This window comes from Gallinula chloropus, assembly GCF_964237585.1.
Source record: "Gallinula chloropus genome assembly, chromosome: 3".
NCBI classification, from domain to species: domain Eukaryota; kingdom Metazoa; phylum Chordata; class Aves; order Gruiformes; family Rallidae; genus Gallinula; species Gallinula chloropus.
Window position 1 is genome coordinate 81,108,046 of NC_140087.1, and position 21,172 is coordinate 81,129,217.

The window sequence follows — 21,172 nt, forward strand, 5'->3', positions numbered from 1 at the left end:
AGATTTCCAACCCATCTCCATCTAACTGTGCCAAAAAGACTAGCATCACCTCCTTAGGACCCTCTCCACCTTAAAAAGCCTGAAAGCCCTCCCTAAATTTCCAGCTGAAATATAGCAAGTGACCCATGCCCTCAAAAACCAGAGGCAATCCAGCCATAGCATTCACACACACAGAGTAAATGCAAAAAGGATCAGTGCCACATGGAACAAGTCTCAAGCAATACCATTCATGGAATGGATTTAACTTGCCCTTCAGTTGGAAAGGGTTATAATCTGTTACCACAAGGGTCCTTCTGATAAGAAGCTTTCCCAGCTTTGGTATTGTTTTCGTTCAGGCCAGTTTGATATCAGAGAAGAAACACCACAAGTGCTTTTGCAGAGCACAAGCAAGTCATCTAATATAGAATTTACTACTAATAAACAAACAAAAAAAACCCCACCCACCCACCAGTTCTATAAACACTTAAATATACAAGTCTTTGTTGGCGCCTAGTACAATGTCAGTGTGATATATGGATCTAAGTTGTTCTGACTCCTGTGTTTTGCAATTAAAGCAAAGGCAAATCTATTCATATGACAAACCATGTGAGGCCCGTGTATTCAATATCCATCATCAAACCATTAACAATAAAAGATATTGACTGCTGAAATGCTAGAGACGCTAAAAGAATAAGGAAGAACAACAAGTTTTTCATTGCACATGTTAAAATAATCCCTTATGTGGGGAGACACATACCATCTTTTCTTACTCAAAGATATTTACAATCTTAGTTCTTCAAAAGATCTAGTTATTCAGCTTTTTCTTTTCCTTTTACATACCAGAAAGAGAAGTATGAATACATGTTTAATGATGCACTTCCTGGATGTTTTCAGCATTGAGATGCATCACTGAGTAACCTTGCTCTTGAATAAATCAAGCCAGTCAGGGTTTGGAGCAGGTATTTTTAACCCTAGTACTATTAAATATTACATTCTTCTCATTAAATTATTAGGTATATAACTTCAGTCTTTATTGTTTGCCTGTCAAGCGTACTGCAAAACCTATATAGTCGTAATGAAAAGATCTTTGACCCATAGGGCAGTACAAATATTGACCTAATCATTTTAAAGGCCCGATTCAAAACAGACACAAAAGAACTCTCTTAAATAACACAGCCAAAATCCCCAGCAGCTGGAAAAACGTCACATCGTCTTTCATTTGGATGAGGGGAATGGGATTGCCACAGAACTGACAAACACGCTGAAGCCAAGCCTAATCGTACAGAATCCATCCTACAGACCTCAGGCTGCACTTGACACTATGTGGTTTGTGTCAGGCTTTCAGACCCAAATAAACTCACAATCACCTCAGGACACAAGAGGGAGGGGAATTTCCAGGTCAGAAAAATCCTTTCCACTTACAAGGAACCACTTCACGCAGTCTCATGAAATCAGAAAGCTCCAGGTCAAGGTACAGTACTATCACTACAGGCTTTCATAGCAAGCCCATATTCTGTGGCCAAGCTACAGCATATTAGTACCAGTTCCGCCAGCAATGTTCACATATAAGAGGCCTGTCCCTCTAAGAGAAGAAACTACCCTGGCTTTTTCCCTTGAAACTGCAAAATTGTCATTACTAAAAAGCTGTACAGATTGAGTCTTTCTGCCTTTAGATATGCCCAGCCATCCAGTCTGAGCAAGCCAAAGCTGAGGGAAATATCTGTCCATAGGTACTTCTGTACCACTGTGATCTCCCCATCCCACCTTCTCTCAAATACCCTTAAAAGCTTGAGGTATGAATTGTCCCAGCTAGCCACCAAAGCAGGGACTTCTGGCTTAACCATTTCCTTGGGCTGTACTTCTGCTCTAACTGCAGCAGGCAGAGGCTGCAGCTTCCACCACACACCCCCTCCGATGGAGTATCACCTCAGCATTTGCAGTACCATCTCAACACAAACTTCATTTGAACAACTGGGATCATCATCTATTTACAGCAGCATTTCTGCAGAAGACATTAGAAATCGCTGCAAACCCCCAGGACTGGACATTATGTTTAGTTACATGACACAGACCGTTAGCTGACCGCTGTGGTGCTGTGGCTGAGACTGTATCTGCATCCTCTATGTTTTCAGCATGCTGCCATGTCACTGCAGTTGCTTAGCCTTACAAATAAAGAGGAATAAATCGCTATGTGCTAGTGAGATGAAGAGGATGGCGTAATATACCCCCCTCAGACTGTTAAAAACATAAATGGCTCCACCATAAAAGCAATTAGCTGCTTTCCTCCTTTTACTCCTTTTCTCAGGCAATGTCAGAACTGCACTGAGCCAACAGCTAAGTGTCTTCTCCTAGCATCCAATTGATCGTGTAACATAACTTCCAGCTAAAGGAGGCAAGAATAATAATGCACAAAGTGTCTGACAACACATATTTCTTCTCCTATTCTGCCTATGTGCCTGCTGATATATTTATTCATTCACACAAATCACAGCCTTTCTCTGCCTTTGCTCTGCTAGCTGCGCTAAACACACCACACGCACCCAGTCTCTTCTCATCTCCTGAGAAATGGGGTTTATTATCACTCCTTTTTATTCTAGTAGATTTCACCTGGTTGAATTTTGATTTATCTTTCTTCAACACTCATGACCAGAATAAGAACAAATGGAAGAAATGGAATTCCATTTTTTTAAAAAGTAGCAAGGAATGGAGATATGTTTTAGCCAGCTCATAAAAATACAACAATGCAACGAATGTTGTCTGATTGTGCTATAGTTAAGAAATATTACAGAAACAGTAAGATATGTAACAGATGCTAGCTTGTCACATCACTTAATTTTTTCTTTTTTAAAAACCCATGTTGAGTATCATTCAAGTAATAATATGAAATCAGCCAGCACTCTGCATACAGATGAAGCAAATATTCCAGAATCTTCAGCAACAAAAGAATTTCATACTGAAAAAAATACAGTTCAAATTGGAAAGCTGTCCTGCCATCTGTTTAAAACAAAAAGTTTTTGTTGTTACCAGAAAATAGAGAAATGCTACATATGACTTTATTTTGGAGGATTATCATTACTTGATGACAGTAAAATATACTTAAACATGCAAATACACAGTGTGTCAAACTGCAGGATACCACATTATTATTATTACCACCACCAAACTGTAAGAACAGAGCTTAAGTAAACTTAACAGAACTTCACTGCAGGTATGATCATACTAGCGTGAGCAGCTAAGGTGAACATAGTACACAAGAATCAAGAGATGTGGCCCATGGTTAGAAGAACCTGTGTGCATTTTCATCCCAGGCTACCACTTACTCTGCTGATCAAAGATTTTCAAACAGAGAAGTTTAAATCAACCAATGTTTAATATGGCTCTTGTTAGTGTCCAAAAGCAGTTGTGCTGCACCTGGGTACCTGGTACACTGGAGACAGCCCAAACACAATTAAATGGTCACATCACAGAGAGTCATGAAGAAATGGACAAAGCACATGGATACTATTTTGCACTGAAGGAGTCTTGAGCAATTACTCCACTGAACAGATTATTATTATAATATTTTATATTATAATTATTATAATTATTATTATAATTCCTATTAGTTGTTAGATGTTGGTTCTGCTGCAAAGCGTGCTTCTGGGGCGGCTGTCTCCTCAGCCTGGCTTCTTTCAGAGTTCTACTCCTGCCCTCAGAAGTAAATTCTGAACAGATGACTCCACGAGGCCTGGCTGCCACTGATGTATCATACCACAAGAATGGCCGTCCTTAGACCTTCACATGTGGCATAATCTAACTGGCATGGATCCACACAGGGCTGAAACTACGGACCTCTGATGATTTATTAGGAGCATATGGCTCCCGCAAGCCAACTATGAAATTTGCTACTAACATACTTATCAGAAAGCTACAGGAGACAGCAGGTTAAGAGTCCACACTGGTCACATCTAAATGCTTCTTGGTAAGAATTACTTTATTGGCAGCCTTTTTGACCCGTCATCTGTTTGACTGCAGCATTATCCAGACTTGCCAATTGGGCTGCAAACCCTGGGAGGTCTGCTGATTCATGGAGAACTACGAGATGGGGTCAGTGACACTGGTGGAGGGCTGCACTGAACACGCGTCCTTGCCAGGAACTTTTGAGCTCTGACTGCACAATGAACAATTTAAAGGACTGTCCAGATACACTGTCAGACCTCAGACACTACACATTGTTTGCCTTTCTCTGCAACAGAAGAAACAAGAAAGCAAGGGAATAAGAAAAAAAAAAAAGTCCAAGCAGCAGCTCAACCAGCCAACAAGTTAGAGAAAGCTGCTAGCTGCAGCCACCAGTTTGCTAAGCTAAATAAAAAAAATCAACACAAGGGGAGTGGCGTTTGGGCTTTTTTTCCCCCCCCCACAGTGACTCATGTAATTTTTGTATAACTTTACTGATAAGGCAACAGCAACCAAAGGAGACAGATTCCTAATTTAGAAGCTATACCAATATCCAGGCAGTAATTTATTGCTCTGTACAGTGTCTGGCAAACAGGACAGTTAAATGGCTATAAAGATGGCTGGGACTCATGCCTTGTCTCCATACCCATTTGTAGTCAGCTCCCGGGAAAGCACATATGACCAAGGACACTGGCAGGCAGGCTCCTCTCAGTGCATCACTTGGCTTAGTATGGCCTATCCTTCCATACTCAGAAAATACCAGGCCCTGGTTATGCCAGAAGGAACTGCTCTAAAAAACTAATAGCTGGAGGGGTCCGGGGGAGGAAGAGAAAGCAATCACAGAGTGTGGATTGTCCTGGTATTATTTCTCCACAGAGTTCCACAGTCATCACAGGATCACTTTACACAGAGAAGGAAATGAAGAGAATTTCCTATATAACCTCCTTTAATATATTGGTGATTTCACAATAAACATGAACCATTCTCTACAAAAGCAAAAAGTGGCATTTCCTTCCTGCTCCTTACACTGTCAGCACCCCAACAGAATTGTATTTACTTTCCTTAAATAGACACTGCTAGGATGGGGTTAGGAACAAGCTTCACCTAGTTGTCATGAATTATTAACCAGAAAAAAAATCCTTCTTGTTGCCCTTTACAGAAGCTTGATTTGCAAGTTTTAAAATCAAACTGACACTTACGTCTCTTGTACAAATACCCAACCTTTTAAAAAAGCTCTGAGCATTATAAATACATATTTTCATGAATACAAGAACAACAATTCTATAAATAGCTATTCTTTATAGAATTGCTTCAAGACATTGTTTTCACAGACAACAGTAGGAAACTGAAGGAGGTCATAGAGCCAAACATTTTAAAAGTGAAATACACTCTCCAATCAACTCTGTAATAATAAATGGAAACCCAAAGTTCACTGTTATTTTTTGGCTTATACAATTAGTTTATGCAAAGGAAGGAAGAAAACAGAGGACTGCACCGTGCTCTAGCATAGCTACTGGAATAGGCTAAATCAGTCATAGCCTTCAACTTCTGAGGGCATTCACTTTGCTTCTTTGGTCAGTAATTTAACAACTCTGGACTGTCAACAGCTGAACCTGCTAGTAACCACCACCGCCTTGTACAAGCACAAGCAAAGACAGACAAGATTCTTATTAGAGCTCCATAACACGATTTCCAAACACACTGACTCAAAACTCCGCTCCATGTCCTCTGAAAAGCAAATACAGGAAGATAAATATGATCTAATGTAATAGCAAATTGCCTGTACACTCTCTAAATTTAACGGTTGCTACTGTCTCAACCCATTTTTTCACTGGTATCTACATAAAATCAAGGGGAGCCCCTGAAAAACAGACTTGCAACTGGTAAATCAGGTTTCCTTAGCCACAGTACAAATACATATTTAGTCATTTTGGCATATACTCCAAGACAAGGCCAAAGCTCAATCACTACCGAGTTCCAACCCCCTTTTCAACAGGGAACCAGTTACAAGCACTTATTTCATAAGTACTTGAGAAGTCATCTGTTTAGAGAAAGAGAGGAGGAACCCACGTAGCTCCTAATTTTGATGCAATGTTTTGCTATAAAAATTTCCACAATGATTTGCTATTATGTCTTATATGCTCTATGAAACAAACCGCACCCGTTTGCTCAGGATACTGATCCTCTTTCCGACAGCTGGAAGCACAGCAACACTGATTCCAGAGGGTGACACGGATGTGAAACTGGAGTAACGCAGCGATGAATCAGGCCATGAGCTTTCCCAACAGCTCTGCAGCCATCAGAGTTATCTAAGCAAACTGGAATGTTTTTAAAAGAAAGCAAGTGTCCAGCGAGGATTAGCAAGAACTTAGTGACGCTGCCCACCAGGCATGGCCAGGGAGCACGCGGGAGTTCGGAAGGAAGAATTCAAAGACAAGCTCTGGCCTCTGGGAATTCTGAGTCTGCTGTGCACCTCAGACAGCTTCTTCAGGAGGCAGGACAGAGAAACCACAAGCCAACCATGACCCGCAAGAGCATCCCAAACGGATCCTTGTCCATAAACCAGGACAATTATCCACCTCACTTGCCATCAGGTCATTATCACATCTTGAAATTACCAAGTCTCCCATTCATCCCTGCAAGTTTTGTGCACCAGGCCTGTCGTATTTGCTCCCCAGAGGAGTAGAGACACATACGCTGACGTAATGCTGGTCTGCTGTGCCAGGACTGGCATGCAAAGCCTCCTGACTCCTGCACATCAACCCACGGTAAACAGAAAGAACCATTCTGGAGAAGGAACCTTTTTTCTTACCTTATTTTGATCTGTCCAATAAAAGAAAAATCCCTGTGGATCTGTTCTGAGAATAATTGGAGTCACAACAGTGGAGTCCTGGGAAAAAAAAAGGACAAACAAAAAAATCTGTCAACACACAGAACACACAATTACACACTAACTGCTTTGCCACCCATATTAATAAATTGCCCTGAAGGTATCACTAGCAGGATGTTACTAAAAGAATTTAGTACCACCTGCCTAATCTCCATTTTTCTGACATAACGTATTTCCATTACTGAGAAGACAGCACTAAGTAACTCCAGACTTGTCAACACATGGAGTTACTCCAGAAAAGCTGGAAGTAAATGAACTTAAACAGACATAACACACTAACCGCCAAACTGGAACCCACATAGTAAAGGAGTATAGTTATTAGAAGTCTACTGCCACCTTGATCCAAATTAACCTTTAGATAGAAACAAAAGCTAAAGTGCCTATAAGCTTTTCTCTAACATACAAAGCCTGAATTTGCCTAGGAAAACTGGAACAGTATATACTACCTTAAGACTTCTGTCAGTTTCCATTAGTGTTTTTCTATTTTTTTTCCTACAATCCAACTATGAAGATACATTCCACCCCACCTCCAGACCAGCTGAAAACCTGTCCACTCTGCTAACATTTATATAGCTCAGCCCATTTAAACCCAAGCACGTTTGGAAGTACTGTAAGTAAGGCAGCCTGGTTTCCCAGATACTCATATCTCCTGACTGACAGCAAGTATCTCACTTGAGAGATACAAGCTCTAACAGAAGCCTTTCCCACAGGTAGGTGCTCACCCATCAGGATTCCCTAATGCTTAACAATAAGTGACATCAGTGCAGCCTGGTCCTAATAGGATTCCTCCTCTCTTTTCTCTACTATTTTTCATGACATCTGTAAAAACATGGTTGTCTGAGACCTCTATCTGTTTGCCAAACTCAATTTAAGAAGTTATGGAGGCAGCACAGAAAGGAGTGGGCAGGCAGACAGAAAAATTGCCTAAGCCTTATCTCCACAGGAAACCAGGCTAAACACATCATTCCTTCCCCAAAAAAGAGAAAAGGTTTATTTCTCTTGAAATTTTACAGCTATATTACAGGTTTAGCATTCTCCTGTCTCCAAAGCAGCAACACGTGAGGTCAGTCTATATTCCTTTAAGGAAAAACACGGGACTCTAATAGGTTCAAACTCAGGGAAAAAACTCCCAAACAGTTAAATGTTTGATGTAATAAATAAATAAAAACTAATAGATGTGAATGCCATTTCCAAGGAAATGCACTTGTCTGTACTATGCCACCAGTATGGTCCTTTATGACAGAGTACCAACCTCACGGCATTCATTAAACAGGGAAGCTGAATATTCCCAGTTTACAGCTGGATAAAACAAGACCCAAAGAAGTTAAGTGACAGACCCAGCACCGGTCAGAAGTCTGGTGGGAAAAACAAGCCTAAGAATGAAATGGAGTTGAGCATGAAATGTGGTTTTAACTTGGCACAAGAGAAATACAAGTAGAAGAGCAAGTTTTACACTAAGAAGAAATATAAGATCATTGAGCGTCTAAGTCCCCCAGGTAACTGGGAGACGTGGGCTGGGGATTAACTGTGCCACAGGTATTCTGATACTCAAATGGGTGCCACGTCAGCTTCTGGAGGGTGGTAACCAGTGCAGGTGTATCAATGCTGGGTGGTGCTGTGGAAATGTCCCAGCTGGGATCAGAGCTTGTTCACAACACAGCACCCACCCTTCTGTTCCTCATTACAAGAAAACAGCATCATATGCACTCGCCCTAAGGAAATTTACACCATCTTTCTTTTTTTCCTTCCCTTTCTGGCCACTGTTTCTAGCATCCCATGCACCTGAGAACTGGGTACTAAGTGCAACAGGCAAATTTATTTTCAAAACATGCCAAGCCCTGAAGAGATGTTGACTGGTTGTCTATATGCACAAGCCCTTACAAAAGTGTTCTTAAACCTCTGCCATTCGAAAAGAGGGAGGAAAGAAACCCCAAACTGTTCTGAAGATAAAACACTTCATACCCAGCTTATTTCATTATGTCCCATAATGTGTGCAAATATGTTACATGAGGAAAGAAAAAGACTAAGCATCCTTCTCCCTTGGGATGAGACAAACACAACCTTGGGGAGGGAGGGGGTGAAAGAGAAGGAAGTGATGGGAAACAGACAGGCATGAAACAATTATGTCTAGGATTAATCAATTTGCTGGTTAATCATTTCAAATCAGTTCCTTCAACCCAAAAGCTGTTTGGATTTGTCTGTGCTGATGACATACAGCTGTCAAAGTAATACTTTTGTAGATGTGGGTTGTAAAATGTTGACTATAATCAGACTTAAAAGGGAGGATGAGGGGAAAGAGCCTTCACTCTCTATTAGGTGACATAAAGGAAACCTCACCATGACAGGGATAATGATGAGTCTTAATTAAAGATCCTCTGTGCTCCAGGAAACCATTTATTTGTGGTGTGGGGTGTTTTTTTGGGAAAAAAAGTATCAAGAAAAGGCAGTTGTGCATTATGCCTCTCTTCTAAATTACCTATACTCCCTGGCATTAAGCACAGCCCAATTAACATGCAGATGAACACAAGAACCCTATGTTGTCTCAATGTATACAAAGAGGATCTAAGAATGACTTTGTACAAGTAACTGTATAACGTGTCTTAGGAACTCTTCCACACAGTTAAGAGCAGCAGCAATATAAGTGATGTCCACAATGCTTTGTGTTCTACAACTATACCCCTTAAGTCCTTGCCACCAAAAGCCACACTCCTTAAACAGAAAGACATGGGGTGGCCCTAACCTGGCCACCCCAGTGGTGCATATCACACCAGTCTAAACTTCAGTGATTTGGGGTTTTTTTAATTCTTTAAAAGCCCCCCTCTTCACTTGTTAATTTGGGGCCAATTCTCTACTTTCCTCCAATTCCACAGTCTCAAATATATATATATATATTCTCTATTAAGTTGCATTCTAAGTGGCTGTACAACCTCAGACCCTGCATCAGAAATATTCTTTATTTTCTATTTTTGAACAAAAAGGTTTCAACTTTATTTCTAGAAAGTTCCAGGGAGAACTTTGGGATCCTTACCAACCAGGCACAGCAGAACATGGCCATAAAATACCAGTGGACAAATCCGTATTGAAGTGCCTGCCAGGTAACCATCTGATTTTAAGTGTTGGTCCCCTAGACCACATCTAACATCAGCAAACAACAACTGCCACCTCCATTTTAATATGACTGACCAATAAAGACTATAAAACAAAACCAAACAGTGCAGAGGGTGGAAACCTTGGTTTTGTTCCTTTCTGACTGTCTACCCGTGCTTTCCCATCCTCAGAGCACCCCAACTGAGCTGTGTGTCCAGCCAAGAAAGCCTTCCACCCTACTCTTCAACCATCACTGTTAAGACCTGCAGAGACATGAGGTGAGAAAGAAGAGCTGCCTAAGGATGTGCCACTCTGCCACCTACACCCTGGGCTTTGGCCCTTGCTCCAAGAACTCTCTGTACTTTGTTAAAATGATTGGAGAACACCACAGGCTTGGACTAGCATGCCTAGGATACAAGTATCAGGTCAATCCTGCCACAGCTGAAAATTTCCTAATGGATCTTAAAAGTACCTACAAAGGAATGAAAATCTACCTCATCAAGTAGCAAGGCCATGAGTCAGATGAGTATGTGTTTTAATAAATCCTATGCAGATAATGATGATGTTTCTTAGAAACAGTTGCAGTCAAAATTCACATCAACAGATTCTAAAAAGAAAAGCAGACCAGCCTTTATCTTCAGCTCTTACAACAGATGGGGCTCACAGCACTGCCTTATTAAGCCAGGCCGTTGTTTCCTGGTTTTGCCTCAGATTTAAGACATCAAACATCGCCAAATATAACCAGAAAACTTTTACACACATCATTATTTCATTTGCTTGAACCTTCTCCTGGAAACGTTCTGCCAAACTGTTTCCAAATACAAAGCTAAGAAATACAGATTGTTTCTGGCAGAGGCAAAATACTCTGCAACTTCTCTTTCACTTTGGCAATAGGGCTTGAAGTCTGGTAGAGCAAGGGTGTAAGGCTGGTGGAAAGGTGTGGGGAGAGTCCTTGTGAAGTTTTCTTTCCATTCCAGAACTGTGGAGATTACAGGCTTGGGGGAATGGAGAAGGAGCAATGAAGAAAGGACAGCAAAAGTACAGTTTACACATGGTCAGCAGATAAATTAGCTGTTAAATTCCCTAATACACTGGGTGTACTCAGACTGGAACTAAGCAGGATTACCCAAACAATTAGCACTATGAATTTCTTTATACTGACAGCTGAACTATGAGCAAGAGGGAGCGAAAACCCATCTCCTGGTTTTGTAGTGAACCCCTGAAATAATTCAGAATGGTAAAGATGCCCTCTTTTACTGAGGGCACGAGAGGCAAACCTGCCACATAAAGGAACAGACTGCAAAAAAGGAAATGTTGGGGAAGGTGACATGAGTGCGGGAGGTGGGAAGCAGGACAAGAAATCAAAACAGGTATTGAGTTTACAGGACCCATGAACTGACATCCCACTTGTTCAGTAAGAATATGCAGAAAATATTCTTCACTATTAGAGTGGTTAAACTCCTGAGAAATTTTGGCAATGACATTAGATGACAGAAGTCACCCTTCAGCTAATTAAAGGCTAAATTCCTGCAAGTTTCAAAGAGCTACCTTGAGCAGGATTTGTTTCTCAGAAGCAGACTACCCTGTCTCATCTCTCAAGATGCCCATACTCCTGGGCTAATTACAGCCTTACCACATGTAGTCTAGATTTGACTGTGTGACTCCTTAGTTGTTGTAGATGTTACAAGGTATGCAGTCAAGAAAGGAAGAATAGAGGGAGAAATTTATAGCAATGGTAGTCAAATCAGGAAGATTTTATCTTTGCCAGAGAGTTCTCGCGTGATGCTAAGCAAATAATTTCAACCAGTCTGTTCATGGGTGTAAATGCAGCGTGCTGATTTTGAGGGAATACTGGAACTGTATTTCCACATTTCATTTTGTATTTTTCAGAGATGCTGAGCCCAAATTAATCTGAAGTCCCTGGGGAGTCATTCTGAACATCTGACTGTATGGTGCTGTGCAGTCTGAAAATTAGGTCCAAGGTATCTAATCACAGATTAAAAATCAGTAGTTTATTATGTTGGTCTCTTTTTTTGGACCTACAACGGTACAATTGGGAACACATTTTGTCATCTAATGGGTCTTGTGAAAATAAATTAAGAAGTGCTTATGAAGCATTTACTTTATAATAGATAAAAGACTCCATAATGATCAGTTAACTCTCCGTTTCACTGTAGCCTTTGTTGAAAAAGTTCCTGTGCGTTCAAACAATGAAGAAAGCATACAGTATACAACAAACTCCCTTCAGTCCACACCAGCAGCTTCCCTTTCAATAAGAATTCCTCATCTACTTAACAGTTGTTTTCTTGTTTTCAGTTTCCCTAGTATCTACCAACACTCCAAAGGGCTCAGATGCTTCAATAACACAGATGTTATCCACAACTTAAACATGTCAAGTCTTCACCAGATTTTCCAAGGCAGGCATCTAGCCAGTCTCCAGGGGATCCAAATCATTTTCCACCCCAAGTCAGCAAGAGCTCTCCAATGTAGTTAATCAATCCAGGCTTTTCCCTTTACTAAGTGTTAACTATTGAGAAATTTCCAACTCAATCTGATTACTCTCTTCTGTTGCAAAAGACTAAAACCACAACTTCAACTTATTTAGATAAAATCCTTCTATATAGCACAGAGCTGATATTTGTTTACTAAAGATTAGCAACAAAGAAAAAAAAATCGTCAAAAAGTCTAGAATGTTGGACTTCTTCCCTTCAGACTGAAAGCTTTCAGAAAAAATAAACTCTTCTCAGTTAGTTTTAGTTTAATGCACACAAAACAATGGTTGTTCATTTTTCATGGCCCCAGCAATGTACTGTAATGACACTTGTGCAGTTTATAAAAAAACCAAGGCAGAAAAAAGCCCAAGTTAAGTGAGCATCAACATCTTAAAAGAATTTCTGAAAATTTCCAAGTGTTTTGGTTGGGGTTTTTTGTTTGTTTGTTTAATCTCAGTTTATCCATAAAAATTAACTGTGATGTTACATTTACTTGTAAGGCTGAAGGGATCTATTGCTTTATAATCTTCCTTAACAGATTCTAATCAAATAAACAGCCCCAAAAACTTGACACAGCACTAACCACCTGAGCTCAAAAGTGATTTATGAAGTGCTCTAAGACAAAGGCATTAATATAGAACTTAAGAGACCTAGGTTCATCTTTGCTGCTCACTGGAATACCTGGTGAAGTGCTGTACTCACTAAACAACACTACCTATCAGGAGGTTGGTTCAGTAACTATTTAGAAAAACATACGTATGGCTGTAAAATTGGAACCATGTCCCTCAGTTTAGGTAGAGTCACATTACCTTACTGATATAGTTAACTTGGAAGTAAAAGTAAATACTCTAAGTCACAGAGTCTCAAATTCTTTATGCAAAGTCCATATTATCACTAGGGAAGATAAGAAAGCTTTTAAGCAAGACCTGAAAACAAATCTATTTTTGAATATACAGTATCATATTAACTGACTTCAGTGTGCCGACACTGCTCTTGGAAAACATCAGCTCAGCTGTGCTTTAGCTGTTGAGCTATTTGTTAACTCAGTTATGTCTATCTTGTTCCCACTATAGGAGAAAAAATAAGTAAAGGAAAAAAAAATAACCAAAAAACCCAAAACCAGCCAAGCCAGGTTTCAGCCCCTTCAAACATCAGATCAGGGCAGAGAGAAGTTGCCTTTTATACTCTGGTTTCATTAACCTTCTCAGCTAGCAGCTCATTCTGGCACATTAAGTTTAACCCCCTATAAAAAAGCCTCAACCATGGACTTAATTTCATCCTTTTTATTTATTAAACAGTTTTAAAGCTCTCATCAGGAAGAGCTATTGCAACCTGGGTTTCACTACAGTAAAGCAGATGAAGTCAGATCTTTGAGCCCTCCTTCCCTCTCCCCCACCCCTCCACTCAAGCTATAGCTTCTCTCTAGGAATAAGAGAATTCATCTGTTCAAAGACCAGACCAGTACTTTGGAGACTCAGTCTCTTCCCAGTACTAAGGGAGAAGTGGTTATAAAGGCTGAACTGAAGGCAGCACAAATAAACGTGACTTGAAGCAAGTGCTCAGCCAGCCAGCATCTTAAACCAGACACACACATATATCCACTGAAAAAAACCAACCCACCAAACAAGCAAACAAAAAGACCCCAAGCACCACTAAAGCAACCAGCCACGTCATCTTTCATCTGTTCAAACACCAGCTACTGCTGTTCACTGCCTTGTGAATCCAGTCCGTGCATTAAGAACAAGCATTAATTGTAAAATTTGTTTTCTGACCTGCAATACTATCATAGACTGAACCAGAAACAGTGTGAGGAAGAGCACAGTTACAGGACAACAATCATCTGTTTGACTTTAGTGCTTTATATACTGATCCAAACCAGAATTTGTGAATAGATGTATTAGGCGTTGGATGGTGTGAGTGATATTCCATCCAGTCCCAATGCACAGAAGTGTGGCTTGTCTTGCCAAGCTGGAACTTTTTAACTGACCCTAATGCTTTTATGATTTAGAAGCTGAAAATGGTCCACAGAGAAAATGGAATTTCAAGCCTCCTGAGCCGCTTGCCTTCCACCTGATCTTGAGTGGTTGACGTAACCTCTTCCTCTCCTTTTAGCAAAGCTCAGGCAAGGCACTTCTCTTTCAACTGAGATCATCATCACCCTGGGGACAGGGTGGGGGAGTGGGCACTGGATGAAGTTCACGTGTAACATGCAGCAGATTTTTTCTGACGTTCCTCAGAGGAGGTCCATATAACACCACCAGTACCACATCTGCTTATTAGCAACCTCAGCATTACTAATTAGGCACTGAGCTACTAGAGGCTCAGGATGGGAAGTCCATGAGTGGATTGGTTTTAAACTCTGTATTACTAAAGCTTTTGTCAAATTGTTCTGCACACCATGCTGCAGCATCCTTCTAAAAGCTGGCAAATACATTCTTTAACAACTGTTACTCTATATACACCAAGAGATTCTTTACACGCCTCTCATGCTCTGGTTTAAATCCTTCCAGCATTCCCATTAAAAAAACCCACTACTTTTCAGTGGTTTATAACTCAGCTGGAAAAATTTTGCTTTGGGCTGAAACTTGGTACAAGTCATAGGAATTAACCAAAAGCACTCTTTCACTTTATGAAATGTGAAGCGAAGTCAAATGAGCCATCTTTAAAATGCAGCAGAAAACAGCAGGGACATGTACTACAAGGGTCTGCCTTGGACAGGAATGAATGCTGCTCTAGCACACAGGCGATGCGAAGAACTGAACTCCCTCACTCCGAAACAGTAAACAGAAAAGGGTGCATAATAAATATCAGTATGGGAGCCTCGCTTCTCTGAACAGCCCTGTTAGCACAGCAGATCCAAAGTACTCATTATGGTCAATTCCATTTTACTGTTACATTTTGTAGTTTACTATTTCTCATTACAGCCTATTGTTTCACTGGAGTGTTTGTGCATGCCTATTTACATGAAAGACCAGAGAGGTTCAGATTAATAATCATCATTTTTTAAAAACCCTTCAAGCAGATTAATTTTATAGAAAACAAAGACTCTGAAGTGGTTACTGGCTACCCAATGGCAAATACTTTTCAAAGTCACCAAAAATGCTTTCCTCTCAAGACTCTTATATAGCCAGGGCATCAGAGGAGATTAATTTCACTTGAAATCTTTGACTTTGTGGGGCTTCCACTGCTGGAAAGAAAAACTACGGCCAAGAAGGGGATGGGAAATGCATCCATGTACACAAAACGCATGGTGAATGATGAGTTAATGCTAGTATTATTCATCATGCAGGGTGGCTAAACAAGCATCAACTTTCAGAAGGTTGCTGATGAAAACACTCGCTGAACACAACAGGACTCTTTCTAGTCTCAGTCACACATTCCAGGTAATACCTGTGCATCACTGACTAAGTAACACCTTTAACCTGAAACACATACCTTTTGCCAGAATTTAGGTGTATTATATCACTGCAGCCTTTCAGTTTACAATTGAAAAATCTTTTTTTCCAACTAGTCTACAGCAGGCAGGTTAGCCACTGAACATCCACTGTGCACCTTTTCTCCTCCAAACTCTGCGTATGCAGTGTACTGCTTGGGAAATAGCGCTTAAACTAATAATTTAAACTGTTGCCTGGTTGCTTAGACTTTCAGTCTTAAGACTTAAATCACTGTTAACTTGAGCTCTGCATATACCTGTGGAAATTTCTTGGTAGCTCACCAAAAATTAAACAACAGCAATGACAAGGCTTAGGTTATGCTGCCTTTTCCTGTACTAAGGAAAATATCAACCAAAGGAAAACATTGTCTCGGACAAGTCATTCACACTTAGTTCCTGAACATGAATAACCTGTGTCAAGCCAACATTTACTAATGTGGACAAAGTCAAGTTGCTGAGTTTATTAAAAATGTACCAGCTTCTATTTCTAAATAAAATTTCACGCTACAAGTTGTCTGGTTTTTTTGGTACTCTTTGCCTTCTTGGAGGTTTATAGAGGTCTGGCTGAAACACTTGGCTGCTGGACAGACTAAGAGCAGTGGTAAAACAGCAACATGTAACAAGACAAGAACAGTTGAACTGCTCCTTCTCCCTGTTATGCTGTCCCTCCAGGTGCTGCTGTGAATGTCTTTAGCAGAGCTGAATTCACAGCAAAAATGTTGATGTGTTAAGGCTCTGAAAAGAAGTTATCCTCAACAATTCTTCTGACATGCAAACTGTCCTGTGTACCTCCCTTCTTTGCCAACCACTCCTCTATCACAGCTCAAGCCTCAGTATATAGCCTTCTGCCTCCAGACACCATTCACAGACTTTTTGGGGCACCCACTCCTCCATGCTCAACTGAGACATGAACACCCAATGTTGTACTGTAGGAACAAGACTAAAAGAGAACTTGTCCTTTCTCTTTTCCTCCTCTACAGCACAACAGTCTTACTTTCGTGCTCTGAGAAAAGGACAGCTTAGCAGAGACAGGCTGCCTTTCTCTGAAATGGTCCCAGGCATAGCCTACAAGTAGCGAAAGAAATCTCAGCAGCTGAACAGCTGTATAACCAAAGGTGAAGTGAAAATCACACTCCTATGTGTGGCAATACAGGGATAAAGGGCTGGAACGTAGCAAGGAGGAAATTTACATGGTTTTAAGGCAAATCTTATGCCCTAATGAGCGAAAATGGAACTGTAGAAGATGATAAGCGGGGGTACCCAAACAGCAAGACCACGTAAAAAGCATCCAGGGATTGACAACCCCACCAGAGAGACAATGAGAGGGCAGGAGCCAGAAGGAAACACAGATACTGGGAGCAGGAAACGGGAGATGGAACAAGACAGGGAACAGGTTGAAACAACTACGTTACGGCGACAGAGCGCAATGAAACGAGGAAGGCAAGAGAAGCAGACCCTCGCGAAAGGAGCCAGCTCAAAGCTGCTCGCACCGGCCAAGCGCAGTGAGCCGGGAGAACCTTCAAAGAAAGTTTACCCGGCAGACGGCCGGCGGTTTAACTACACCTGCGGGCTCGGCCCGGACACCACACGGCGCCCGGCCAGCCCGGCGAGGACACCTATCGCCACCCACCGCGACCGGCCACCAACTCCTCCGCCGCCTCAACTCCCGCCGCGGGACGGCCCCACCGGCTCGCACCTGCCCTCCGCGCCGGCGAGGAGCGCACAGCGCCCCGCGGGCCGACCCGCCGCGGCTCCCCGCTACCGCGCAGGGCAGGGCCGGGCCGGCCGCGGTCCCGGGCGGCCGCAACATGTGTACCGGAGCCCTCCGGCCCGATCGATGAACCCTGCGCGTTGCGTAACCCCGCCGTGCCCCTGCCGCCTTGCCCCGCGTGGGGCACGGGGAGGAGGGGAGCTACTCACATCGTCCCACTTGACGAATTTGATGCCTTTCTTCAGGGTGTCGGACACGCAGACGGGCTTGAGCTGGAGAGCGTGCACTCCTGGCTGTGCCCCGGCCATTTGCACCGCATTGACGCGCTCTCCCCCGGAGCGAAGAAGCCGCGGGAGGCGGCCGCCTCAGGAGGGACGCTGGAGCGCCGGAAACGGCCCCTGGAGAGAGGCCGGCAGCCGCGCTCGGCGTGCCTAGAGCGGGCAGGGAAGCGGCTGCCCAGGCGGCGAGAGCGAGAGGCTTCACTGGCGTCTGAGGAGAGACCTGGCACGGCAGCGGTCGGGGCGAGCCATGCAGCGGCACATCCTCTATATACAGCCGGCTCGCCACGCACGCATACGCCCGCCCGCTCTCTCGCTCACACACACACGCACGCAGGGGCACGGAGCGAGCGGCGCTGCCCGCTCCGCTCCCCTCCCGCCTGCCCCTCCTCCCTCCCCGCCAGGCTCGGCCCCCGAGGTTCCCCCGCGCCGAGGTCAGCGCGCCGCGCCAGCGGCACTGCGGCGCCACCTGCCGGCAGCGCCTGGTGCGGCAGCCGCCGCGGGGCCGAGAGCGCCGGGCCTCGGGCTCCTCTCGCTGGGGGAGGGCTCCGGCCCAGGTCCCACCGCCGAGATCGGGGTGCTACGTCGGGGGGCTTCCCATGCCCCGGGGTCTCTCTTCCCCCGGGACTGCTCCCCGGGGTGAGGCCTACTCCCAGGTCACCGGCGCCCGGCAATTGCCTTCCGCGAAGTGCGGTCCCCATCAGCTCTCTCGGCCGCACCCACCGACGCGAGAAAGGCAGCGGGAGACACCTGAAACACGCACCGTGGGAGTGACACGCGTGGGTCTCTGCTAACGTGCTGTTAGGCTTGAGAAGGAATCAAAGGCGCACATCAGTATCACTTGTACTGCTGAGAGATGCAGCCAACAAGCAGTACCTCTTGCCCTTGTCAAGCTTCAGAAGGGGTGAGCACAAGGGATGCAATTTTAAGAAATAGTTACAGCAAAGGCAGAGGGGAAGGGCAATGCTGAGCTGGCAAGGTGATGAACGGGGATGCCAAAAGACGACTGACTCTTAATTTAAGATGTGGCACATACAATTCCCATCAAAGCGTGATGTGTTAAACACACAGAAATTGCTTTACCAGAGCTTTTTGCTCCATAAGATGAAGGAGCTTCCTCAGAAGGAAGTTGCATGGCCTTAGATCAGGTTTTGGTGCACTGAACTCAAAAGGCAAAACACCCTCTCGCCCAGCAACATCCCAAAGCCAGGCTTTTTAAAGAACAAAGTTACATGGACTCTGCAAATGACCTCCCTGTTAGAGTCCCTGAGCAGCTGTAGCAGAGATAAAGCATCAGGTGACATAGCACGTGAGATTTCTAATTTCTGTCTAGAGGTTTCCAAGTGACCCTTATGATTTAGGAGCAGCATGTTGAACTTCTACTGCAGACAAAGCAAATGATCTAGAAAGATTGTCTTTGAAGAAAAACTGTTTCTATCCCTGAGGAAATAGTTCAAAAATTTATCAGATTAAAATATGTACAGTCTGAGTAGATACTGTTATATACTGTTATATATATATATATATAAGTTCTTTTACAATTAAAAAACTATGAAACTGGCACATTTGGCTCCTAATTTGCTCAGTTAGCTGCAGAGTTGTCAAAGCTCTTCCTCTGAGACTCCTCCAACTTCTTCCCCCCTCGATAAGAAATTTCATTGCCTTTAGTGGGAGCTGAATGTGCTCCCTTATGGCGGCCCATGCAGGCAGCATACATGTTCCAAGGCCAATTAATCCATGTGATTTCAGTTTTAGTCTTATCAGCCTTCCATTCCAACGTGGGTGTCACATCAGCCGAGATGAAGGTCTGCTCTCTCTGCGCTGTGCTTTAATTTCCATTCACTTGCCATGACTTAAAGAAACCATCACACATTCTGGGTTTGACTGCACAGGCAGCATTGCTCTGAGATGGGGTAAGAAAGAGAGATTTTTCAGTACCATTTCCCAACTGCCTTTTTATCCCATTATATATATATTTATATAGCATATAAAAGATGAAAAATAAATGGACAATACCTCACTATGACACCTTATGATTCCTGGTGATACAGACTCCTAGCAATCAGTTAGTCTGAACACGGAGGAGGTGATCCTATATATAGTATAGGCTCTGATACTGGTATTTCAGATACAAAGTATTGTTTGAAGTAATTTTGTGGCTTTTCAGACTTAAGTATTTTAATCTGATGGTATTTGGCTGAAGAGAAATATGCCTTTTTTATGGCAGATACCTAATGGATTTTGCATCAAAAGGAAGCAGCAGCACAAAAGGAAATGGCACTATGTGCCTTTTAAACAACAGTTCTGGAAAGTGCTTGTGATTCAGCCTTTGCTGAGATGCTAGGCTCCGTGAAATTGGTGGGAATTTTAGTTTTAACCCAGATAGATAAGCAACAGTGATAATGCATTAGCTAATTAGCATCTGTTCCAGCTAAGAATACACTTCTTGATATGGAGTACATATTGCAAACACTTAAATTCAATGCACATCTGAAGTCAAGCTTTCTTTTCCACAAAATATGGGATCAGTGGGAAACCAGCTACACTCAGTAGGGTCACTACACCCAGAAAAATGACGAGTGACACTTATTAGATAACTGGACCAAGTCCAGCAGATGAAGAAACAGACCCTTTTCTCCAAATATGCAGTAAGCCTTGCTAAATATCTAAAGAACTATGCATATAACCTATTTCTGCTTGACTCAGCTCCTTTTAATTCCAAGAATTTAAAGGAAAGATGTACTGCTACAAATAGACTTGGCAGTGAGCTTACTCAGGTAGTCAAAGTTGTATATATCAGATGTGATACACGCTGGTTTTATATTGTTGCAAGAGCTGACTTCTGGATGTTTCTGTTCTTGTACGTTCAAAAATCCCATCCTGGGAAGAGTGCCTTCTATAAACACTTCAAGTTATTCAAATGCAATATAGCTGTAAAGTGTTATTTATGTAACACACTTAGGTACTGATATTCCATTTCCAAGAGAATAAACTGGATTCACAGTATATTTTGGATTCACGGTATGTTTCATATTCATCTGTGGAAATGTATGTAGGTAAATAGGAGAAAGGGGCCATAACTGATTTAAATAAAAGATGGTGATGATCCAAGTCAAATGAAAATATCAAAAGAAAACATGGCAAAAACTATACTGAAAGACTGCATCATGAGATGATACGAGAAATGCATTAAAAATAAAATTTAATATTTAAAATTTGATTTCTGAGAAATATATATGAAATATCTCAGTGTCACTTGCTCTCCTGAGTTTGTTGGTGTAACTCTACATTTCTAAAAGAAACAGTGGCCTCAGCCTTGAAAATGATTCAGTGAAATGGTGCACCTAACATGCTAAGAGTTAAGCA

General features: G+C 42.5%; 1 protein-coding gene across 1 annotated transcript in view; it reads right to left on the reverse strand.

The window, feature by feature from the left end:
- Window positions 1–17,850, reverse strand: part of PLCB1 (phospholipase C beta 1) — a 397,722-nt gene extending 379,872 nt beyond the window's left edge. Inside the window, exons 1-2 of the mRNA XM_084261625.1 lie at window positions 17,738–17,850; window positions 6,728–6,805 (exon numbers count right to left, since the gene is read on the reverse strand). Of these exons, the coding sequence (XP_084117751.1) occupies window positions 6,728–6,805; window positions 17,738–17,836 (177 nt within the window). The 5' untranslated portion in view covers window positions 17,837–17,850. The remainder of the gene's footprint in view (window positions 1–6,727; window positions 6,806–17,737) is intronic.
- Window positions 17,851–21,172: the final 3,322 nt, after the last annotated feature.